The sequence below is a fragment of the Grampus griseus genome (genome assembly GCF_964374135.1).
Source record: "Grampus griseus genome assembly, chromosome: 8".
In the NCBI taxonomy this organism is placed as follows: domain Eukaryota; kingdom Metazoa; phylum Chordata; class Mammalia; order Artiodactyla; family Delphinidae; genus Grampus; species Grampus griseus.
The window spans coordinates 62,702,957-62,726,962 of NC_139002.1; the positions used below are offsets into that span (position 1 = coordinate 62,702,957).

Genomic DNA, 24,006 nt, shown 5'->3' on the forward strand with positions numbered 1-24,006 from the left:
CGTCCAATTTGACAAGGCTTCTTAGATGTCACAAAGTATCTCATATGTAACAAGCCAAAACTGGACTCATGATCTTTTGCAAGATTTTCTACCGCGATGCAAAATTGAATAAATGAGTGAATGAGTGAATGAGCAAGTCAGTAAAAAAACATGTTAAACCATGTTATATACAAGACCATGTCTTTTCAAAATTACTTCACTGTTTTTTGATTCCAAGAAAATGGAGGAGGAGGGTGGGTGGAGTGAGAAGGTAAAAAAATTTTGGCCAGTTCTCCTAGATGGGGATGGAGGAGGCCACAGAAGTTTGACAAGGCCTTTTCCCACCTACCCTAAGCATGGCCCTTGGTTGCTGGCCCTAGGGTTGGACTCACGTCTATGAAGCGGGCGGGGCCTGGGAAAGGGGCGGGATGGGCAGAAGCCCCACCCCGTCTACTTTACAAACTTGGGCCGCGGGGGCTTCTGGGGGCTTCCACGGATGGTGCGCATGCGCGGGAGTGCGCCGGCCTGCGTCTTGGTATTTAGTAGATACTGAGCTGGTGCTGGCGTGTAAGTGACAGGTATGGCCCGCGCTGCTTAGTTGTGGCGTGATTACTAACGCAAGCTCCCTCCCCGGGCTGGGAGGGCGACTTCTGCGGCTCCTCTGAACTGGCTCCTGGGTGTGACTGAACCCATCCCTGGCTAGGAGCGGTTGTTTGCAGGTATCACGCGGGTCAGCGGGCGGTGAGGACGCGGGTGCGTGGAATTGGGAATCCTGCTTGAGGGCGTCCACGCGGTCTCCTCGGCTTGTTCGCTGTTACCTGGATTCCAACTCTGTGCTCTGCAGTCTCTGCGGGAGAAGCTGGAGGAGGGCGCGAGCTGACAGAGATGGAGGCGTGGGCTGTGGTGGGAAGTTAGTGCGTGAGAGAGGAGAGGTAAAGAGGGCTGGGGTGGGAAACAGGACGGTTAGGTTCCAGATCTAGGTCTGCTGTCTCCTTTTCCATTCTGGGATGGGGGCAGTCTCCAGGCGTTTAATCTGGTAAATATATCTTGCTCAGCTGGTTTTGGAATGACTGATATGGATTCCCGATCCAGTGTGACTGGGTCAATCGACTGGAAAAGAAAATGGAGAAAAGTTCATTCCAACTTGCCGTGCTGTCCCACTCATTCCTGGCCACTCCCTAAAACCTCTTTATTTCAGATGCTTATTTGCACACTGCTCTATGCTACTTTTTAGAAGCTAATCTCGGAAGGCGAAAGATTCTCCTTACCTCGGGCTACTGCTCTGCCTATGACCTATTTGATTAAAACAACCCTTTTTCACAGATACTACCTTTTCCCCATAATTAGTGCCTGTTCAAGTTCCTTGACGCTGTAAAATCCTATGAACTTGTGTCAGCTGGTTATTTTATCTAACTCTCCAGATTCCTGCCACCTGCGCCTTACTGAGCCCTTCCTTCCATTGGTATTGGCTCAGCGTCTTAAATCTTCATTCTGAGTCCTACCATCGTCCTTAAAGGTGTCTGTTTAGTACTTTAGAAGTACTTTAGAGTTTAAACTTTAACAGTTCTTGACTTTGTTTATTCCATTGGTGGTCACTTACAGACCACTTAAGCTATTCTCAGTCACAGTCATACCTTGGACCATTTATCATCCAGACTGTTCCTCCTTCGAAATCTTAAGTGCTAGCATATCATCCTGAACATCTCTAACCTGTCCTCCTAGCTCTATAATTATTTATACTGAGTAATTTATTAATTTTTAACCTATAAACTCCTAGTATATTTTGTTGCTTTTTCTCACTTTGAGTTGAACGTTTAATTCATCTCATTCTTGTTTAATTATATATATAAGGCTTTGCTATTGCCTAACAGTAGAACTTGAGCTGTTAGATTTTGAAGTGCAGTGTTTTTAGTGTTTTTAATTTGAGTTGTTTTCCAGAAGCAAAAGTTAAATTTCAAAGTAGTTGAGATTTTTTTCTATTTCTACTTGATGTTAAGATCTAGTTTTCATTCTGGTAATAAATGTGGTTTGTACCGCTTTTATTTACTTTTTATTTATTGCGTTTTTTGGTAGCTTAGTAAATAGCAGCTTAGTGCTTGCATAGAAACTACATTCTATCTGGTTTTATATATCAGGCTAAGCATGTTATTCATGTCCTCTATACTATCAATTTTAGCTTACTTGTTAAGGACTGAGAAAGTTGCCTTAGTCTCCCATTTCTGTGGTGGTATTGTTGCTTGCATCTCTTGTTTTCTGAGGGTTTTGCTATAAATATATTTCATTGTGTTATTTGATACACTTAGTAGCAGTCATATTTCATTATGAGTTGTACCTTCAATCATTTAAAGTTTCCTCTTTGTCTCATTTTATTCATTTGTGCTTTTAATTCAATATACATCTTAATTCAGTATATCCCTGCATATTATTGTTGTTTACATTTGTTTGTTATTTTTTCTATCATCCCTTTAAGCTTTGGAGTTCTTTTGTTTTGGATGTCTCTTAATTTTTTACATAGTTGAGTTTAAATTTATTTGTTAATTTAACAAATTTATTGTTACAATGCTCTATGCTACTTTTTAGAAGCTAATCTCGGAAGGCGAAAGATTCTCCTTACCTCAGGCATTTATTGTTACAATGGATATTCTTGTTGTTAAATCTGCTTTTTTTTTTTTTAATGCTTACTTGGTTTTTTGTTTTGTTTTTAATATGTGATCTGTGAACGTGTTTTTCTTCTTTCTCCCTGTATGTTAATTCTGAAAGTATCTGGGCCCATAGTTCATTGTTCTGCTGGAACTCAGTGAGTGATACCTCTTAAGCACTTCGGAACTTTCTTTTTTCTTTTTCTTTTTTTTTTTTTTTTGGTAATGAATGTGTACTTTCCTCAAGCTTTGGAGAAGGTTTGTGTTGGATCTGAGAATGTTCCTTCAGTTGTTCCACTTTGCCCTGTGTCCCCATGTAATGGGGATACTAATGAGTATATAGATGGCGTCAATACATTTCTACAAGACAGAAAGTGAAAATATAGTTTACAGAAGCAGTGTAGAAAAGGTCACAACTTAGAATATGCTAGGAGGTGACCACAGTGGAGGTGGAAACCCATCTGCCTACGAGAATCTTAAGCTGTTTCAACAGAGTATGGCAGTGAGAGTTAAATAGAACATAGGAATTGAGTGAAGGGTTACATGTGAAACATCTATTCCAGTCATCTCCCCAACCTCCCAGCCCTCTTCCTACCTACACAGAGAAGCAGTTTAGCTCCAGTGCCTTCCTCCCACAAAAAGTTCTTCCCTAAATAAACTATCTGAGGAGAAGGAAGGCTTTTAGGTTAGGTGTTGACATTTCATAGTAAAACCTTTTCACTCTGTTGTGTGGGGAGCCCACAACTTGACAGCCTGCTCCTCCACTCACCCTAAATCAAAGTCTGCCAATGTGTGTGTCTCACTGATATTCACATGGCTCTTGGTAAGTCTCCCATTCAGGGTAGACACCCATTAGGAAACCAATCTACTGATACAGAAGAAGTAGAAATTCATATGATGATCTGGAATAATCAACCTAACACTTGATTCTTAAATATGAGCAGAAAACTAGGGAATACCAGATGTCTAAAAACCAAGATAAATAGAAACCCTGACCACAGAATCAAAGAGAATTTAGGAAACAGAAAACTCAAATTAGAATCTTCAGAGAAATTTGAAACGATATTGTAACTGTACAAGCACAATGCTAAAAGTGGAAAAAGAACCACTGGCCTAGAGGCTTATAATAAAAATGACTCCTGAATGGTAAATTGCACCTGGACTGGGAGAACTGTAAATCAGATAGAAAGCGGGATCTGAACTTCCCTGAACGTAGTGACTCATAATCTGGCACACTCTTTGGGGAACCCTGAAAGCTGCACTCGTAGAGTTGTTAGATATCAGCTCCTGTAGAAGGCTTTTCAGTCAAGATGCTTTCTGCCCAACCTACATGGTCCACATTTCCTTGCACTTGAGCTATACTCTGTGAGAATTGCCACTGAAGAAAAATTCCCGTTACTCACTCCTCTGTTAGCAAGCTTTGTTTTCTGTCCAATAGCCTTCTTAGTAACCTAAGTGCCAAATATGACCTGTGGTAGTCCTGCAATGTTTAAATGTTTTATTGAGCCTAAGACCTCCTGATTGATGGGCATTGCAGACTGGCTCATAGCAAATCCTAACAAATTAAAACTTTTGATCGTTATAGTCTGGGAATGCACTTTTTGACCTATCCATGTTCATTATCTGTAGGTCATATTTATGTCTTTTTTTTCAGTCTCTTGGGTGCCTGAATATTGGCTCTGCGTCTGAAGCTCCTGAAACTTTTGTCACTGCATATATATGTATATAGTACACAAGTGCTTAGCCCAAGCATGAGAATTATTGGAATCCTCTGATAAGACAAATTTGAACTGCAGTGGGAGCTCTGTGTAGGAAGATGCAGCCTTTGAACAAGTTGACGGCTATCTCAAAACCTCAAAACCTGGCTCCTCACGAACAAAGTGAGGTCCTGAGAGCAGATGTGTCTTGGCAGCCGGAATCCATCCCAGTCGTGGAGACAGATGACTGTGAAGCCTCTCGTCTAAAGTTCAGACATTTCCAGTATTTGGAAGTGTCTGGGCCTCATGAAGCCCTGAGTCAACTCTGGGAGCTCTGTCTTCAGTGGCTGAGACCAGAAATTCATACAAAGAAGCAGATCCTAGAGCTATTGGTACTGGAACAATTCCTGACAATTCTCCCTGAAGAAGTCAGGACTTGGGTGAATTTACAACATCCAAAGAACAGCAAAGAAGTGGTGAACCTGATAGAGGATGTGATTGATATGCTTAAGGATGAAGGTGAGAATATAGAAAATTGGAGGTAGAATAGTTGACCCTTCCCATATGAAGAAAAATTATCTTTTAAAAAAATTTTTTTATGGATGCATAGTTGATGTACAGTATTTATGTTACAGGTATATAACATAGTGATTCATAATTTTTAAAGGTTATTCTCCATTTATAGTCATAAAATATTGGCTATATTCCCTGTGTTGTACCATATATCCTTATAGCTTATTTTATACATAATATTTTATACTTCTTAATCCTCTATCCCTATATTGTCCCTCCCCCCTTCCCTTTTCCCACTGGTAACCACTAGTTTGTTCTCCTATATCTGTGAATCTGTTTCTTTTTTGTTATATTCACTAGTTCTTTTTTTTGATTCCACATGTAAGTGATATCATAGAGTATTTGTCTTCCTCTATCTGACTCATTTCACTTAGCATAAGAACTTTTTCTGAAGCTAGAAGATGTCAAGGGCTAGATCATGAAGAACTTTACTATACTAGGAAGGCTGAACTGAGATCTCACAGATTGAGTAGGGGAGTAAAATAATTTGATTTACCTTTCAAAAATACTGTGTTGGCTTCAGTGTAGAGCAGGGATCAGCAAACTATGACCATAGGCCAAATATTTTTGGAAATAAAGTTTTACTGGAACACAGCCACACCCCATACATTTACATTTTGTCTACAGCTGCTTTCATACTATGACTAGACTTGATTAGTTATAGCAGAGACTGTATTGCCTGCAAAGCCTAAATAAAATATTTACAATCTGGATCTTTACAGAAAAAGTTTATCAACTTCTGCAGTAAAGGATAGCCCTGAGAGCTCTGAAAATAGGAAAACCAATTAGGAAGTATTGTAGTAGATCAGGTGTTAGAGAATGAGGAAGCATTTGGGAAAACAGAGGAGTTTGAACCTAAAGGGTTTACATATTAGGTGTGAATGGGACAAATGTTCTGGCTTGCATGAATGCAGTGTAAGTAACAGTTTTTGTTGGAGAGGAGATTGATATATTAATTATGTGGCATGTTGAACTTGAGGTCTTTGTGGGACAACCACAGTGAATAATCTAATATATAGTTAAAAATATGGCTTTAGTGTTCAGAAGTATACAATTTCTGTTGCTGCTGTAACACATTACCATAAACTTTGTTGCTTAAAACAATATGAATGTATAGTCCTACAGGTTTGTAGATCAGTGGGTCTCTCTGGGCTAAAATCAAGAAAGAAAAATATGGAAACTTATAGGTATGAACGGAAGTAGGAAAAATACAAATCCTTAGGAAGAACCAGTATTTAAGAGCTGGCATAGATCTAACTACCAATTATAGAAAATAGAGAATAGAGGAACATGTTAAGCTACACCATGGGAATGCCATTACTAAAATCCAATCTGTGAGAAACTGCAAGACAATCCAGTTTCTAAAACAAAATAATTGTAAGGAAGTAGGGAGGGGCTATGGAAGAGGGATTTAGAGATTAAAAGAAACATAAAACATGTGTAATTGATCATGTGAATGTGTGGACCTTATAAGACATGAGGCAACTGACTGGATATTTGACTAGGCATTATTGCTTAGAAACAGTGATGATACTGGTATTGGGATTATATTTAGTCCTTAGTCAAAAAGGAAATAAAATGAAGTACTGAGCAAAATAAGAAAACTCAGGGAAGCAAGCTAGAAAGGAGTAATCTAGAAAGCAAGGAACCAGGAAAGATTGGTATCTTGAGCTAAGAAAAAAGAAATCTTTAAGAAGGGAGTGTTCAACAATGTTGCAACAAAAAGGTCCTGTTAAGATGAGTATTGAAAATAATTTATTGAAATTGTTGATTAGATCAGTGGTCTAACATGGGTCTCCCTGGGCTAAAATCAAGACACCAGCAGGAATTCATTTCTTTCTGGGCCTCAGGCTCCCTTTCCCCCAACTTCAAAGCTGGCGATGGTGAGCCAAGTCCTTTTCACACTGCCATCTCTCTGACACTATTGTCATGGTGTGTGCTGGCATACATGCACATGCTCACACTCACTCTTTCACTCTCTCTGTCTCACTGACCACAGCTGGGAAAAGTTCTCCACTTTTCAAGATTAATGTAATTGGATTGAGACCACCCAGATAATCCAGGATGATTTTTTTTTAATTTTTATTTTTTGGCTGCCTCGGGTCTTTGTTGCTGCACACGGCCTTTCTCTAGTTGCAGCGAGCAGGGGCTACTCTTCGTTGCGGTGCTCGGGCTTCTCATTGCGGTGGCTTCCCTTGTTGCAGAGCACAGACTCTAGGTGTGTGGGCTGCAGTAGTTGCAGCACGTGGGCTGAGTAGTTGTGGCTTGCGGGCCCTAGAGTGCACGGGCTTCAGTAGTTGTGGCGTGCGGGCTTAGTTGCTCTGCGGCATGTGGGATCTTCCCGGACCAGGGATCAAACCCGTGTCAATGCCATGCATTGGCAGGTGGATTCTTAATCACTGCACCACCAGGGAAGTCCCCAGGATGATTTATTCATCTGAAGGATCTTTAACTTTAATATTGCTGAGTCCCTTTTTTTTTTGGCTGTGCCATGAGGCTTGCGGGATCTTAGTTGCCCGACCAGAGGTTGAACCCCGGCCCTGGCAGTGAAAGTGCTGAGTCCTAACCACTGGACCTCCCCTTATCCAAGGATTAGGGCATGGACATTTCAGGGGGCTATTCTGCCTATCACATGGGTCAAAAAAATACGAAGTATGAGGTGGGAATGTGATAATCATTATAGACTATTCTTGAGAAGTTTGGGAAGAAAATGAGAGGTTTCAGGGTAATACAGGACCGAGAAAGGCTTTTGTTTTCTTTTAACGTGCCATGGATCCCTGAAGAACCCACTTAAAGGGTTTGCCCATATTTTACCTACCTTAGACCTCTCAGGGCTGAAGTGGCTACCTGGCTAGCACTTGTCAGAAACATTTAATGAAGAATGTATTAGCCACTGCTACCTGGGACAGCAAAGAAACAGTTGGGACAAACATAGACTAAACAAAAAGATGGGAGGAAAGGTGCTTTAGAGAGTAAGGGATTTGAAAGCTCCTACATATTCTTAGAGATCTAGAAGTCTGGGTACATGTTCAGAAAGACCTGAGAATTCCCTGATTCTCACCTCTGGCTGGTCTTCAGGCTCTGCTCGAGCAGGAAATGAAGACTAAGGCAGGGGTGAAAACTATCTGGCTAAGTATTGAAGGCATTTTCTGATGCAGACAGCCCATCTGCAAAGGCTAGGAAATGATTTTTGTTTTTCTGATTTCAAGCATTTAAGGAAATCTCTGGAATTGCTAGCTAACCACTAAGTTAAGGAAACCGACTTAAGTGGGCACACACAACAAAGAATATAGACTTTATAAATTCAAAAAAAGGTTGAAAACATCAACAACATTGATAAAAGTTTAGCTACAATGACCAAGCAAAAAAAGAGACGACCAAAATAAAATCAGGAATAAAGGTAGGGGTATTACTACTGACCTTGCATAAATCAAAAAGATTATCAGAGAATACTGTGAAAACTTAGATGAAATAGAAAAACTCCCAAACTACCAAAAGTGACTCAACTCATCTGTAACAACTAAAGAGACTGAATCAGTAATTTTTAAAATTTCAACAAAGTAAACCCAAGGACAACATGGCTTCACTGGTGAATTCTACCAAACATTAAAACAATAATTAACACCAAACTTTCTCAGACTCTTCTAAAAAACAGAAAAGGCAGGAATACTTCCTAACCTATTCTATGTTGGGAGTTTTAATCTGATGCCAAAGCCAGAGAGAGACATCACAAGAAAAGAAAACTAGTGAACCAAACCCAGCAGCATATTAAGAGGATTATACACCATGACCATGTGGGATTTATCCCAGAAATACAAGGATGGTTCAAATGTGAAAATCAACATTATACACCATACCAGTACAATGAAGGGAAGAATCACATGATCATCTCAATTGATGCAGAAAAAGCATTTGACAAATTTGTATATGAATGTTCATAGCAGCATTATTCATAATAACCAAAAAAATGGAAGCATTCCAAAAGTTCATCAACTGATGAATGGATAAACAAATTGATATTCATACAGTGGAGTATTATTCAGCCATTAAGAGGAACAAAGAACTAACACATGCTACAACATGGATGAACCTTCAAAATATGCTAATTTAAAGAAGTCAGACAAAAAAGGTCACATACCATAGGACTGAATTTACATGGAATGCCCAGAATAGGCAAATCCAAAGAGACAGCATGGAGGGAAGGGGAATGGGAGGTGACTCCTTAACGGGTATGGGGTTACTTTTGGGGGTAATGAATATGTTCTGGAATTAGATAGTGGTGACGGTTGCACAAAACTGTGAATATACTAAAACCCATGAATTGTGTACTTTAGAATGGTTAATATGGTGAATTTTTTGTTATGTGAATTTTACCTCAATTATTTAAAAAGGTGAAGTAAAAGAGATTACCGGATCAAGCTAAGATTGGATGTTAAATATAAAGGATCAGTGTTCAAGGAATTTCAAGTCTGAAGAGAGTAAATCTGCAAGTGATTTACCATAAAATCCAAGCTGCGTAGAAAAGAAAGTAACTTCACAAGAGGGATGATAGACGGGGAGAAAATTAAAGAAGCAATGTACTATGGTGGAACCTTGATGAAAGGATAGGAAAGTTGAAAGGATAGGAAAATATAGTTAGGGATTGATTCATTCGAGTTTGTTCTCAGAGTAGAACAATCTGAAGTATATAAGGGCCCCAGTGTGAAAAAGGAAGTAGCTTGATTGCTGGTGGTTGTTAGAAACAAGGTTGTCAAGGGTCTTCAGGCTGGGTTGTTGAAAAGATTATGATTTGGTGTGGAAAGCAACAATTTTAGCTAAGTAAAGTTTTTACTGACCTAGTGCAATTACTTATTTAATGTCTGTCGTTCACGACAGACTAGAGGCTCCCTGAGGGCAGGCATTTGTGTGCCTCACACATGGGAGGTACTCAGTAAATACGGGCTGAATAAATGAATTTGCAATAGCTTAGTGTATTACAACAGCAAGAAGGCCCTCGCTAAATGGCATGAACCACTATGAAAAATTTTTGTATGAGCGTAGAAAAATCTTTATGAGGAAATGGGAATGCAGAAGTATGAATATATCAAAACAGCTACCAAGACCATAGTATTGGAGGATGAGAAGAGGTGGCTTTGATGGTGGCCAAGATCCATTTTAGATTAGAAGGGAGAAAGAATATTTTATAAAGAGCTAGGGAATATATAGGAATTTTTCTTTGAATGGCATGAGAGTTTCAGAGAACACAACTGTAAAGGTTCAGGAAGGAAGTCAGCAGGAAAGAAGAGTTACGGGAAGGAAACAATGCTCAGAGCAATAAAAAAGGGATGGCTGATTGAAGCCTTTTGCATCTTTTCAAGATATCTCACATATTTCCAAGAATGACAAGAATAAGAAACAATGTGATATTCTACTATGTATAAAATAGATAACTAATGAGAACCTACTGTATAGCACAGGGAACTCTACTCAGTGCTCTGTGGTGACCTAAATGGAAAGGTAATCCAAAAAAGAGGGGATATATGTATATGTGTAGCTGATGCACTTTGCTGTACAGCAGAAACTAACACAACATGGTAAAGTAACTGTACTCCAATAAAAATTAATTTAAAAAATAAATCATATAAAAAAAGAATGTGGTATTGACTGTCCTAGGGGTTATGGGACTGAGTAGACTGAGGTTTCACAGAGTGTTATAGGCCTGAATAAAGTTAACAGACTGTAATCTTGTGGCAGTATTCAAATTGCTGAGAAGTTTGGATTTTTTTTTCAAATCCTGCCTTTATTTATAGAACGTAAATATTTCTTGCATTCTTTCTATTTTTTCTTAATTCACGCTGAATCAATGAAAACTTCTTCACAGACCAGTATTGGCCCATAGTCTGGCATTTGAGGATTAGTGGTGTAATTAATGAATCTTGGAGAAACATTAGGAAGTAGCCCTTGGGTATACGTCTCACCAAAGGGCTGGAGAAGAGAATCGGTTGCTGCTCAGGTTTTTATGTCCTGGAAGAGTCAGTAGTCCAAGGTGACCAGACTGCCTAAGTCTGTGTATAGTATACACAGAGCGACTTAGAGGAAAAGAATCCTTGAGTAGATTAATCCCCAATGTCTTTGAGAAAGTGATTGGTTGGGTAAAATATTCTTAGCTCCCAGTAGAATTACAGCCTGTGGTGGCTAAGCCTTAGTTAGGATTTAGTTTTGACAAGATTAAAGTATTTTTTTTGGATCTGCTATAACCACAGACGAGGCATCAAAATATTATTTTGGCCTTCTCTCTGATCAAGTAGTTCTTGACCCCTGGTAGAATATGCAGATCACTTTTAGAGCTTTTTAAAAATATAAGATCTGGGCCCCACTCCTGGAGATTCTGGTTGCTGGTAGAGCCTGACATCATTAAATTTCAAACTTCTGAAGTAGCATGTTAAAAGTACTATAATTATTAAAAGTTTCTCCAAGGGAAAACTTGTCTCCCTATGTTTTCCTTCGTCTTCCTCAGGTATAACCTGCAAGGATTCTGCCCTACTCCAGAAGGGGAGCATCAAGCAAGAAAAAATGGAAGCTGACTCACTAACAGGCAAATCCCAGGTAAGTTAGGATTCCACTCTATTGTAATGTTCTGCTTTTTCTTTTTAGGTCTGTGAACTTTTGCCAAACATAGTTCCATCTAAGAACATGACTCTTTTAGTTGATGATATGCTGGACATTGGATCTATTTTACTTGAGGATACACTTTTTGGAAAATATTTAATTTTTGTATATTCTCTGTGCATCTGTACCCTTGAGATTGTAGATGATAATCGAAGGTATAGACGTAGGGCCTACCCAGGGAATGTTTAGAATTAAAAGTGAAGTAAGCCAAGGGCAGAATTCTGAGCAATGTCATTAAATAGGCAGGAGCAGAAGAAACCTCAAAGGATACTGAAGTGAAAGGACCAAAGTGGTAGAGGAAAACCAGGAAAACATGATGTCACTGTGAAAGCAAGGAATGACCATATTTCAAGGAGAAATCCTTTAAAAGTTCAGAAAAGTGCAGCCTGAGTAGTGTCTATTCTCTTAACATCATGGAGATACAAGCATGCATGGGAATAGAAGCCAGGTTGCAGAGGGTTGAGGAAAGAGGAAAAGTGAGGAGGTAGGCAAAACACACGTAGACAACTTATTCACAAAGACTGGCTCTGAGGTAGAGGAAGGATCTGTGTGTTTCAGTGTGATTGAAGGTAAACTATAAGGACAAGGTTGAGAATGCTGGATAGAAAAGTGCAACAGCTGGTGGGATGAAGGCCCTTATAACCAGTATTTATGCAGTGCCTAACATTTCTAAGGGCTGGGAATATGACAGTAAATGAAACAAAATGCCTGCCTTTGTGGAGATTACATACTACTAGAAGTAGATAAACACAAGCAAATAAGATAATTGCAGATGGTAATAATTATTAGGGAGAAAATAAAGAAACAGACTGATTAGGAAGATGGCTACTTTATTGGGTAATCAGGAAAGGCCTATCTGACAAAGTGACATTGGGCTCTGAGACCTGAAGGATGAGGCATTAGCCGACAGCGTTCCTCAGTTAGAGATGCTCCCTGGTCTGCTAGGAGAGCCTACATTTTCATTATAAATTTCCCTCAAATCTGCCTTAAACTCTTCCTATTCTGAACTCTTTCTGTGTAAATTATTTGTACTCTATAGTAATTTTTTGTTCCACAATTATTCCAACCGGTTTTTCTCCTCGGTTAAAATGTAAGCTAATCTAGAGTTAGGACAGCCCTTCATTTTCCTTTCGCAGCCCTCAAAGAGTACCAAGTTGATAGGCCCCTAAGGTAACTTGACTTTTATCACTTGGAACTCCAAACGTTGTCCTATCAATTTTTTTTTGTATATTCTTGCCACCTACCCTGTTCTTTCCAAATTCATTTCTCCTCTAGTAATATCTTTGAGACCTTTGATTAAAAAGGAACTTAATGTTTTAGGAGCCAGTGACATTCAAAGATGTGGTTGTGGAATTCAGCGAGGAAGAGTGGGGGCAACTGGACCCTGCTGTAAAGAACCTGTACAGGGATGTGATGCTGGAGAACTATAGGAACCTGAATTCATTGCATAAAGGTGGCGTCTGCGTATTTACCTAATCTGCCCTTTAGTAGTCTCTTCATCTACTGTTAAAAACTGTTGAAGTGGTTGAGGGCATTTGGGTTTCAGTTTAGGTTTCCTAATAACTTCTGGGCACAATAGCAGATTTTCTTGCTGTATGTGATTGAAAGTCTTTTCTGATGTAGAGCTAGAAATACACAGGTCCACTGTCCTTATCTTTTAGCAGCTCTTAGACTACTACTTTGGGATGGGATTCTCTTCCCTATAAAAATGTCTGAAATGTGTTTGTTTGTTTTCCTTTTCCCCATGTACAGAGCATCTACTTTCCAAACCAGTTGAGACCTCCAGGTTGGAGAGTAAGGAAAAAAGTTGGATAATGGAGCAAGAAATTCTAAGAACAACTGTTTTTGGTAAGCAACAGGTAGATCTGAGGCATTTGTAAGAAGCTTCTGTTCATTAAATACACAGATAATGTACAACCCAGGGTTTGAGTTGTTGGTTGGGAGGTGACAGCAAACCAGCTAAACTTTGAAGAAGAAAAGTCATTGCTTTTTGTTCACAGATTCCTTCTCTTATATGGACAGGCAAAAAAGTGGTGTGGGTTAGGAACACAGACTCTTTTATTTTTTTTTAATTGAAGTATAGTTGGTTTACAATGTTGTGTTAGTTTCTGGTGTACAGCAAAGTGATTCAGTTATGCATATATATATATGTGTGTGTATGTGTGTGTGTGTATTCTTTTTCATATTCTTTTCCATTATGGCTTATTATAGGATATTGAATATGGCTGCCTGTGCTATACAGTAGGCCCTTGTTAGTTATCCATTCTATATATAATAGTTTGCATTTGCTAATCCCAAACTCCCAATCCATCCCTCCCCTCCTCCCTCCCCCTTGGCAACAAGTCTGTTCTCTATGTCTGTGAGTCTGTTTCTGTTTCGTAGATAAGTTCATTTGTGTCATATTTTAGATTCCACATATAAGTGATACTATATGACTTTTTTTTTCTGATTTACTTAGTGTGATAATCTCTAGGTCCATCCATGTTGCTGCAACTGGCATTATTTCATTCTTTTTAGAGCTGAGTAATATTCCATTGCATATATGTACCACGTCTTTACCGTTCATCCGTCAATGGACATTTAGGTTGTTTCCATGTCTTGGCTATTGTAAATAGTGCTGCCATGAACACTGGGGTGCATGTATCTTTTCGAATTATAGTTTTGTGTGGCCATATGCCCAGGAGTGGGATTGCTGGATCATATGGCAACTCTATTTTTAGTTTTTTAAGGAACCTCCATACTGTTCTCCATAGTGGCTGCACCAGTTTACATTCCCACCAACAGTGTAGGAGGAGGAACACAGACTCTTAACACAGGCAGAGTTGCCTGGGGCAGCCTCCCTGCCAAGTTTCCTCTTCTGTAATGTAACAGTGTTTACCTCCACATTACTATGAGGATTAAATGAGCTGATATGTGTAGCACACTTAGAACAGCGTCTGGCATGTGGTGTTATATAAGCAAATGTTAGCCAACCTAACATTAAATCATATTCTCTCTTTTAAAGAAAAGGAAGTGCTTTATACTAGGGTGACTCCAGTAATCTTCCATTTTTCCTTCTTTTACTGTAGACCTCCTTAACTTGTGCCTTCCTACCTTCAACGTAATCTCTTTATTCTTATTAACATTTTGTTTGTGAAAAATTAGAAATTGTTGTGTGCTTAATATAAATTTTAGTAAGTAAAGTATGAAGAGGAATATAAGTCACCCTGTTACCTCACTACCCAGAGCTATGCAGTATTAACATCGTGGTTTGTTTTCTTAAGCCATTTTCTTTGTGATGATGTGTGCCTATGGCTTGTAAATATTTTTCAACAAAACTGGGATCATCGAGAATGTGTCATTATGTATTCTGCTCTTCTCACCTCATGTGATATCATGAACAAATACCCATTTAATTAGTCTATGAAAATGTGGTTTCTAATTCTCATATGACAGCCCCTCACATACGTGTATAATAATTAACCATTCCCCACCCCAACTGTTGGACATTTAGTTTGTTGCCAGGTTTTCAGGCATATATGATTCCTTTCACAGGATTCCTTCTTAGAAGAGAAACTTCATCATCAAAGGGTATAACTATATTAACTGTTTTGTTACATTAGGTTATATTGTCTACAAAAGAACTATGTTGTCTACTACCAACTCATACTCACTAATAATGAGAGTATTACTATCACTTTAGTTATTATATCTCTATTATCACCTGAGCAAACACTGGGTATTATTTACCTGAAATCTTTATTAATTTGTTAGGCAATTGACTCCATTTCTTCTTTCATAAGGTAAATCCTCTCCCTGATTATCCTTTTAACCACATTTCTCCCTGCTTTTTTTAACTTATATTTTCACCATTTCTGCCTCATTCTCCCATTAGCTTTTTAACATTTTCAGGTCATTATTATTTTTTTAACTTTCTCTCTCAACCCTACACCCTCTTCTAATACTCTGTTTCTCACCTCTTTATAGCCAGACTTCTCCGGGTGTTTTATACTTGCTTTTCTCTTTTCCTCACCTTTTATTCCTCAACCCGTTCCTGTTGAGCTCTTACCCGAAATACTAATCTTAAACAGTTCTTGTTCAAGTCACTCATGACTTTATTGGAGCGAGCTTCAGGGGACACTTTTTAATTCCTTATCTCATTTGACTTCTCCACAGCAAGTGACACTGTTAACTGCTGCTCGTTCTGAAAACACTCCTAGGTTCCTGTAATACTCCTGAGTTTCTTCTCTTTCTGGCTAGTCTGTCTCTGTCTACTGCAGACCTGTCCTTCTCTACCTATCTAATACATTTCAGTTTTTCAACATTTGATCTCATCCTGTCTTCTCTTTTGACTCTGTATTTTCCTCCATCTACAACTGAAGCTTCAATTATCACACATTTATAGCAGCTTGCAAGTTCATATCCCCCGCTCAGGCTTCAGCTTTGAACTAAAATTTATATACACATGACATTTCTCTTGTATGTCTCAAAGATGCCTTAAATTTCATAAAACCCAAGTGATTTTTTTCCTTTCCAGTATTCTTCCATTGTTCCCTAGCTGGATGAGCTGCCATCCATCCAGTTATACAAGTATAGTTTAAGTATTATCCTTGACAGCCTCTTCTCCTTCACCTCTCTAATACTTGTTTTTTATCCTACATATCTCTTAAATGTCTCTACTTCTCTATCTGTAATGCCATTACTGTAGTCCATGTCCTGTCATCTCTCACCTGAACTATCACCATAGCCTCTTGTCTTAATACGAGATCTTGGCTTCCCTCTTAGCTCTGTCTCCCCTCCACAACTCCAGTGTTTGAACCACACTGCAGTCATGGAGATCATGGTTTATCATGTACTTGCTGAAACCTCTGTACTGAATTCAGTTTTGCTTACTTCACAACGCACTTGTCCCTACCTACTTTTCCAACCTCATCTCACAGGACATCCTTTTTGCACTCAAACCACACTGATCTACTCTGTCAGCCAGCATCAAATATGTATTAGCATCTACTGTGCCCTGTGCACTCTGATAGGTGTTGGGGTTCAGTAGAGAAAAAACTCTTCCATAGGGAGCATATTTCTGTTGTCCCTTGAGTGTGGCTTGCCCTCTCCCATCACAGGACCTCTGTGCGTGTTGTTTCTTTACTTAATGCTCTTCCTCCTGTCTTTGCCTAGTTGACTCCTATTCCTTCAGATCTCAAGTAGGTCCATATCTCCTCAGGGAAGCATTTCTTAACTAGGTTAGTTTTTTCTATATACTCCCATAGCACCATATTCTTTTCCTCTTACCATTTATCACAAATACACTCTACATGTGTCTCTGTGAGTCTCTGTCTCACCCTAGGCTTTGTGTTCCTTGAGGGAAGGCAACATGTCTCTTTCTGCCTACATTTATATCTGCGCCTTTTGCACATATGTAGGAACCAAAGAAACAGATAGATAGATGGATAGATACTGGATTATGAGAAAAGTAAAAATTATTTGTTTTGGTCATCTGTGATTCAGTAAATGGTTCTTTTATGTCCATTATCAAGATTTTAGAGGTTTTTAATTAGTATATTATAAGCTTATGTTAAATTCTCACTATTGACCATATTTGTGGCAAATGAGATGTGTCTGAAGACATTTTTAAAAATTATTTTATTCATGGAGCCTGCCATATTTTTTATGTTATCATGTATCTCCCCCATTGTTTTATATCGGTTAATTTTATACATAAGAATTTTTCCATCCCGAAACTAAGGAACATTTTTTCATTTTATTCTGACTCCATCTACTTCATTATTTAAATATAATATACCTTAATCAATCTGGAATTTACTTCAGTAAATGTCATTTATTTTACCAGTTAATGGATTTTGGTGGATTAATGATGGCCACAAAATCTTTGTCACTGCCTCCATTGAAGTGTAGATGTTGTTTTCCCTCCCCTTGACTCTGAGCTGGCACTAGATTCTTTGATCAATAAAATGTAGCAGAAGTGACACTGTGCCAGTTTCAGGTCTAGCCTGTAACAGGACTTGCAGCTTCCGCTTCTTTTTCCTGGAATTCAGCAGCCACTAGTTTTAGTACCCTGATACCACTATGCTTATGAGAAGCCCAACTTGGCCACGTGGAACATGTATACACACACACAAATACACACATGCATCATGCATTTTTTTTAAGATTTCCACATTTTTTTGAATTGAAGTGTAGTTGATTTACAATGTCATGTTAGTTTCAGGTGTACAGCAAAGTGATTCCATATATGGAATATATATATATATATATATTCTTTTTCAGATTCTTTTCCCTTAATGGTTATTACAAAATACTGAGTACAGTTCCCTGTGCTATATAGTAGGTCCTTGTTGGTTATCTATTTTATATATAGAAGTGTGTATATATTAATCTCAAACTCCTAATTTATCCGTCCCCCCTTCCCCTTTGGTAACCATAAGTTTGTTTTCTATGTCAGTAGGTCTATTTCTATTTTGTATTTAAGTTCATTTGTATCATTTCTTTTTTTTTAGATTCCACATATGGGTGACATCATGATATTTGTCCTTTTCTTTCTGACTCATTTCATTTAGTATGATAATCTCTAGTCCATCCATGTTGCTGCAAATGGTATTATTTCATTCTTTTTTATAGCTGAGTAATATTCCATTGTATATATGTACCACATCTTTTTTATCCATTCCTCTGTTGATGGACACTTAGGTTGCTTCCACGTCTTGGCTATTGTAAATAGTGCTGCAGTGAACATTGAGGTGCATGCATCTTTTTGAATTATGGTTTTGTGTGGATATATGCCCAGGAGTGGGATTGCAGGATCATATGGTAGTTCTATTTTTAGTTTTTTAAGGAAACCTCCATACTGTTCTCCATAGTGGCTGTACCAATTTACATTCCCACCAACAATGTAGGATGGTTCCTTTTTCTCCACACCCTCTCCAGCATTTATTATTTATAGAATTTTTGATGATGGCCATTCTGACCAGTGTTAAGGTGATACCTCATTGTAGTTTTGATTTGCATTTCTCTAATAATTAGGGATGTTGAGCATCTTTTCATGTGCCTCTTGGCCATCTGTATGTCTTCTTTGGAGAAATGTCTATTTAGGTCTTCTGCCCATTTTTGGATTGGGTTGTTTGTTTTTTTGATATTGAGATATATGAGCTGTCTGTATATTTTGAAAATTAATCCCTTATCCGTTGCATCATTTGCAAATATTTTTCCCATTCTGTAGGTTGTCTTTTTGTTTTGTTTATGGTTTCCTTTGCTGTGTAAAAGTTTTTAAGTTTAATTAGGTCCCATTTATTTATTTTTGTTTTTATTTTCATTACTCTAGGAGATGGACCCAAAAAGATATTGCTGCATTTTTTGTCAGAGTGTTCTGCCTATGTTTTTATACGAGTTTTATAGTATCTGGTTTTACATTTAGGTTTTTAATTCATTTTGAGTTTATTTTTGTATATGGGGTTAGAGAATATTCTAATTTCATTCTTTTACATGTAGCCTGTCCACTTTTCCTGGCACCACTTATTGAAGAGACTGTCTTTTATCCACTGTATATTCTTGCCTCCTTTATGGTAGATTAATTGACCGTAGGTGCATGGGTTTATTTCTGGGCTTTCTATCCTGTTTCACTGATCTGTATTTGTTTTTGTGCCAGTACCATACTGTTGTGATCACTGTAGCTTTGTAGTATAGTCTGAAGTCAGGGAGCCTGGTTCCTCCAGCTCCATTTTCTTTCTCAAGATTGCTTCAGCTATTCTCAAGATTGTCTTTTATGTTTCCATAGGAATTAAAAAATTTTTCGTTCTACTGTGAAAAATGCCATTTTCACAGTATGTATATAGTAGTGTGTATATATTAATCTCAAACTCCTAATTTATCCCTTCCCCCTTCTCCTTTGGTAACCATAAGTTTGTTTGTGTAATGCCAATTACACAAAATGTAATTTGATAGAGATTGCATTGAATCTGTAGATTGCCGTAGGTAGTATAGTCATTTTGGCAATATTGATTCTTCCAATCCAAGTACATGGTATATCCTTCCATCTGTTTGTGTCATCTTTGATTTCTTTCATCAGCATCTTATAGTTTTCAGAGTACAGGTTTTTTTTGCCTCCTTAGGTAGGTTTACTCTTAGGTATTTTATTCTTTTTGATATGATGGTAAACGGGATTGTTTCCTTAATTTCTCTTTCTGATCTTTTGTTGTTAGTGTATAGAAATGCAACAGATTTCTGTGTATTAATTTTGTATCCTGCAACGCTACTGAATTCATTGATGAGCTCTAGTAGTTTTCTGGTAGCGTCTTTAGGATTTTCTACACACACGTGTATATATATATATATATATATATATATTTTTTTTTTTTTTTTTTTTTTTTTTTTTTTGCGGTACGCAGGCCTCTCACTGTTGTGGCCTATCCTGTTGCAGAGCACAGGCTCCGGATGCGCAGGCTCAGCAGCCATGGCTCACGGGCCCAGCTGCTCCACGGCATGTGGTATCTTCCTGGACCGGGGCACGAACCCATGTCCCCTGCATCGGCAGGCGGACTCTCAACCACTGCATCACCGGGGAAGCCCCACACATGTATATTTTTAAGGCTCACCAAATGTTTCAGATCTAGAATAAGAATCAATGATCCAAGTTTACTAGAGACAGTGTAAGGTAAATTTGGATAGAGAATATAAAGCCAGATTTTGGAGAGTTTAACTAACTAGGTGATTTGAGAAGTTGGGGAAAATTGTTAGGCCAAAGAAAGGCAGAGGTGGTTTGGCAAGGGCTGGTCTCCAGGAGAGAAGTAGGCAGAGACCCAGAATTAGGATTATAGGCTAAGGTTTAAAGTGTTTATTTTTGTTTTAGGTTAGAGACAGGAACAAGGTCTTATAGATAAAGCACGGTTTATGAGTTTGGAATTAGTGGTCAGGAATAAGCCAGTGATTTGAAATCTATTAGAGCAAAAAGAGAACAAATCATTGGTTAATATTATGTGTAAAGATAAACAGTGGTATTAACACTAAAATCAACAGATTCTTAGTCCTATTACCATAATTATTTAATATTTACCTGAAGGTTTAAACTAATGAAAGAAAAATAAATGAAACAAATGAGAAAATTAATAGAAAAGAGAAAAATCTATTTGTGTATGATAACTTTCTACTTAGAAAATCCAAGAGACTCAGTATCAAAATGATTATATCTGTTTAGAATTTCGTTAAGGTGGCCAGATATAAAATAAAAATATTAGCAGCTTTTCTACATATTAGAAGCAAGTGACTTGAAAATAACAAAATACATGAGCGTGATTTTAGAAATAGAAGTAAGGAAGTTGCATGAAAAATGAGTTGTACAAATATGAGGAGAACATAGATTTACTTAGGGAAATACAACTAGGAATTTTGCTATTTAATAAATACTACTAGAACAAAATTACTATTTTGGTCATCTATTATTTCTAACAAAATTACCCTAAAACTTAGTGACTTAAAACAATTATTTTATTAATTCTCACAATTTCATGAGTTGACTTAGGAGTTCTTACATTCCCTATGATGTTCGCTGAGGATGCAGTGTTCTGGGAGCTTGACTGGGATGGAATGGCCAAGATGACTTGGCCATTACAACTATGATCACATAGATGAAAGTTGATGCTAGCTGTCACTGGGAACTTAGCTAGTCCTGTGGACCACAACACCTATACATGGCCTCTACTGAGGCAAGGACTTCTCACAGCATGGCAACAAGGTTCTGAGAGGGAACATCCTGAGAGGAATTGAAAGCTGTGGGTCTTTTAAAGGCTAGGCCCAGGGACTTCCCTGGTGGCGCAGTGGTTAAGAATACGCCTGCCAATGCAAGGGACACAGGTTCGATCCCTGATCCGGGAAGATCCCACATGCTGCGGAGCAACTAAGCCCTGCGCTTTAGAGCCTGCGAACCACACTACTGAGCACATGCACAACAACTACTGAAGCCCACGTGCCTAGAGCCCATGCTCTGCAACAAGAGAAGCCACCACAATGAGAAGCCCGTGCACCACAATGAAGAGTAGCCCCCGCTCACTGCAACTAGAGAAAACACAGTGAATATACAGTATACTGGGTATATTTATATAGAAACTAAGTGAAAAAGGAATTTGAGAAGGAAACTGGAACTTTATCAAATGAAATAGAGAAATGAAGGCAGGTGAAAACAGAAGAACCCAACCTGAATCAGAATAGGTAAAGTTTTGAGTTCTAGGAAACACATAGAAGTGTCTGAGCACTGTTAGAATCAGGAGTGATTATTTTGAGCCCAGGATAAGACTGGTTTCCCTGCTATCATATATTACAGTTATTTCTGCCTCTGTTAAATGCAGGGAATGATTGCTCTGTATGGAAAATAGGGGCACTATGATTGCAAGTTTGCTTTTAGCTGTTAAGCTATGGGACCTATAAATTTAGACATGTTCCTGAAGAAATGATTAAATTGGTATTTTTGAAGGGCTATTATGTGGAACACCTTGGGGTAAAAGAGACAGGATGCTAGAGAAAGGAAGATTAGGTATAACTTTCACAGACTAGTTATGAACCAGTGATGGCTTGAACTGTGATATGCCATGCCATCCCAGTTCATATGCTGATATTTTACCTAAGTTCTGTGTATTCTCCTTAGTATTCTTGAATAGCTCTCAGATTTTATGATCTCCTGATCCTTTTAAAAATATTTTTATCCCATTTATTTCTTCGTTAATCCTTGTTTTCTAACCTTGCCTCACATTTCCATTCTGTATTTAAAGACCCATAAAATATGCGTATACCCTTATATGGCTTAGTGTCCCTTTCCTAATTAAGCAGTTTCCCTTCTTCTAGTTCATGGACTTTTAAATTTATTTTTAGACAGAGAGATAGTTTCAGAAAATCAGGATTTAGTTCCAAAGCAGAGAATTTCTGGAGAAGAATCATCCCATGCAGTGATTATGACAAGACTGACTGAAAATGGACATCCTCCTTTAGATGCCTGGAAAAGTGATGATTGGTTATATAAGAACCAGGAACACTGGGACATAAATTTGCCACAAGAAGCTTTCGTTCATAATGCAGTCTACACTGAGGAGGGAGACTTTGAATATAGTGAAAATAAGGGAAGTTTTGATGTTAAGTCAGTTAACTCAACTTTTGACACACAACAGGGAGTTCCTATGAGAAGGGGTTCCCCAAAGTTTGATCAGCTTAAAACTAACATCGAATTTAATTTAGACTCAGTAGGTAAGCAACATTCAGAATATAACGGAAGTGGGAATGCCTTGAACTTGAATACAAATACTCAGCACCCAAAAAGTCATGCCACAGTGAATTCCTATGAATGTTATCAATGTGGGAAGGCCTTCAGCCGCAGTTCGTCTCTTGTTCGACATCAAATCATTCACACAGGAGAGAAACCCTATAAATGCAATGAATGTGGAAGATTCTTCAACCGACGTACAAACCTTACTAAGCATCAAAAAATTCACACTGAAGCAAAGGCCTCCGAAGGCAATAAATATGTAAAACTCCTCAGTCAGCCTGAAGACAGTAATAAAAATCCAAGATTCTGTTCTGCAAATAATCCCTATGAATGTGTTAACTGTGGAAAATCCTTCACCCGGAGCTCCTCACTTATTCGACATCAAGTGATTCATACAGGAGAGAAACCATTCAAATGTAAGGAATGTGAGAAAACTTTCAACAGGAGTTCAAACCTGATTAAACACCAAAAACTTCATACTTGAGAGAAGTCCTATGACAGGAAGAATGTGGGATTATCTTCAGTCAGAACTCATTCAAAGTCCATGAATTTATTCTGGAAGGAATCCTGTGAATATAGTAAATGAAAGAAAATGTTTGTTGGAGATTATTCTTTAATTGATATGACTGAATTAATATGGAGATAAATCTGTTATTGGATAGAAATCTGAGGGAGCTTTTCCAGGCTTCAAATGAAGTCATAAGGGTTCAGAGTTAAACATATCCACATGATAGTGTTTGTCTGTCATTATTCCGATATCCATTACCATCATCTTTCCCTAGTTCATAAATGGAACCTATGGAATACTTATATTCACCTGATCTATTGATGAAGTAGATATTAGGGAGGAGCCAAGCAATACCCTTGGAGTTGACATCTAATAAAACTCAAACTTTCAGTCCTTATAAGAAGGTCACAAGAAACCAGGAACTCACAAGAATATATCCATAGAAAGACACTTCTAAGGACTCTGAATTAATGGCGAAGACCACAGTGACAGCCAGTTACTTCACACCTAGTAATATCCTTAGGTGTCCTCGTGTGGAGTGGGGACTGGAACTGGAAGAGGGTTTTCAACTGCAATGGTGGGTGGATGTGTTGTTAATCTACATGTATTCTCAATATCTGTATTTGTTGAAGTACTGTTTGGGATCTAGGCTTGAGAGACATCCATAGCCTTGGGCTGTCATTTATCCCAAACATTAAAAGGTGAACAGAGTGTCCTAATACT

The 24,006-nt window shown here is 38.3% G+C and overlaps 1 protein-coding gene across 2 annotated transcripts; it reads left to right on the plus strand.

Annotated features, from left to right (window-relative positions):
• Positions 1 to 4,434: 4,434 nt before the first annotated feature.
• ZNF215 (zinc finger protein 215) lies at positions 4,435 to 23,259 on the plus strand (the record flags this gene model as incomplete). Of its 2 annotated transcripts, none has more annotated exons than XM_082661097.1 (5): positions 4,435 to 4,834; positions 11,385 to 11,473; positions 12,857 to 12,989; positions 13,289 to 13,384; positions 22,388 to 23,259. In XM_082661097.1, the coding sequence occupies 5 exons, from the start codon at positions 4,435 to 4,437 to the stop codon at positions 23,257 to 23,259; spliced, it is 1,590 nt and encodes a 529-aa protein (XP_082517223.1). The 2 variants fall into 2 exon arrangements, with proteins under 2 accessions (XP_082517223.1, XP_082517224.1); XM_082661098.1 differs by having other exon boundaries at positions 22,421 to 23,259.
• Positions 23,260 to 24,006: the final 747 nt, after the last annotated feature.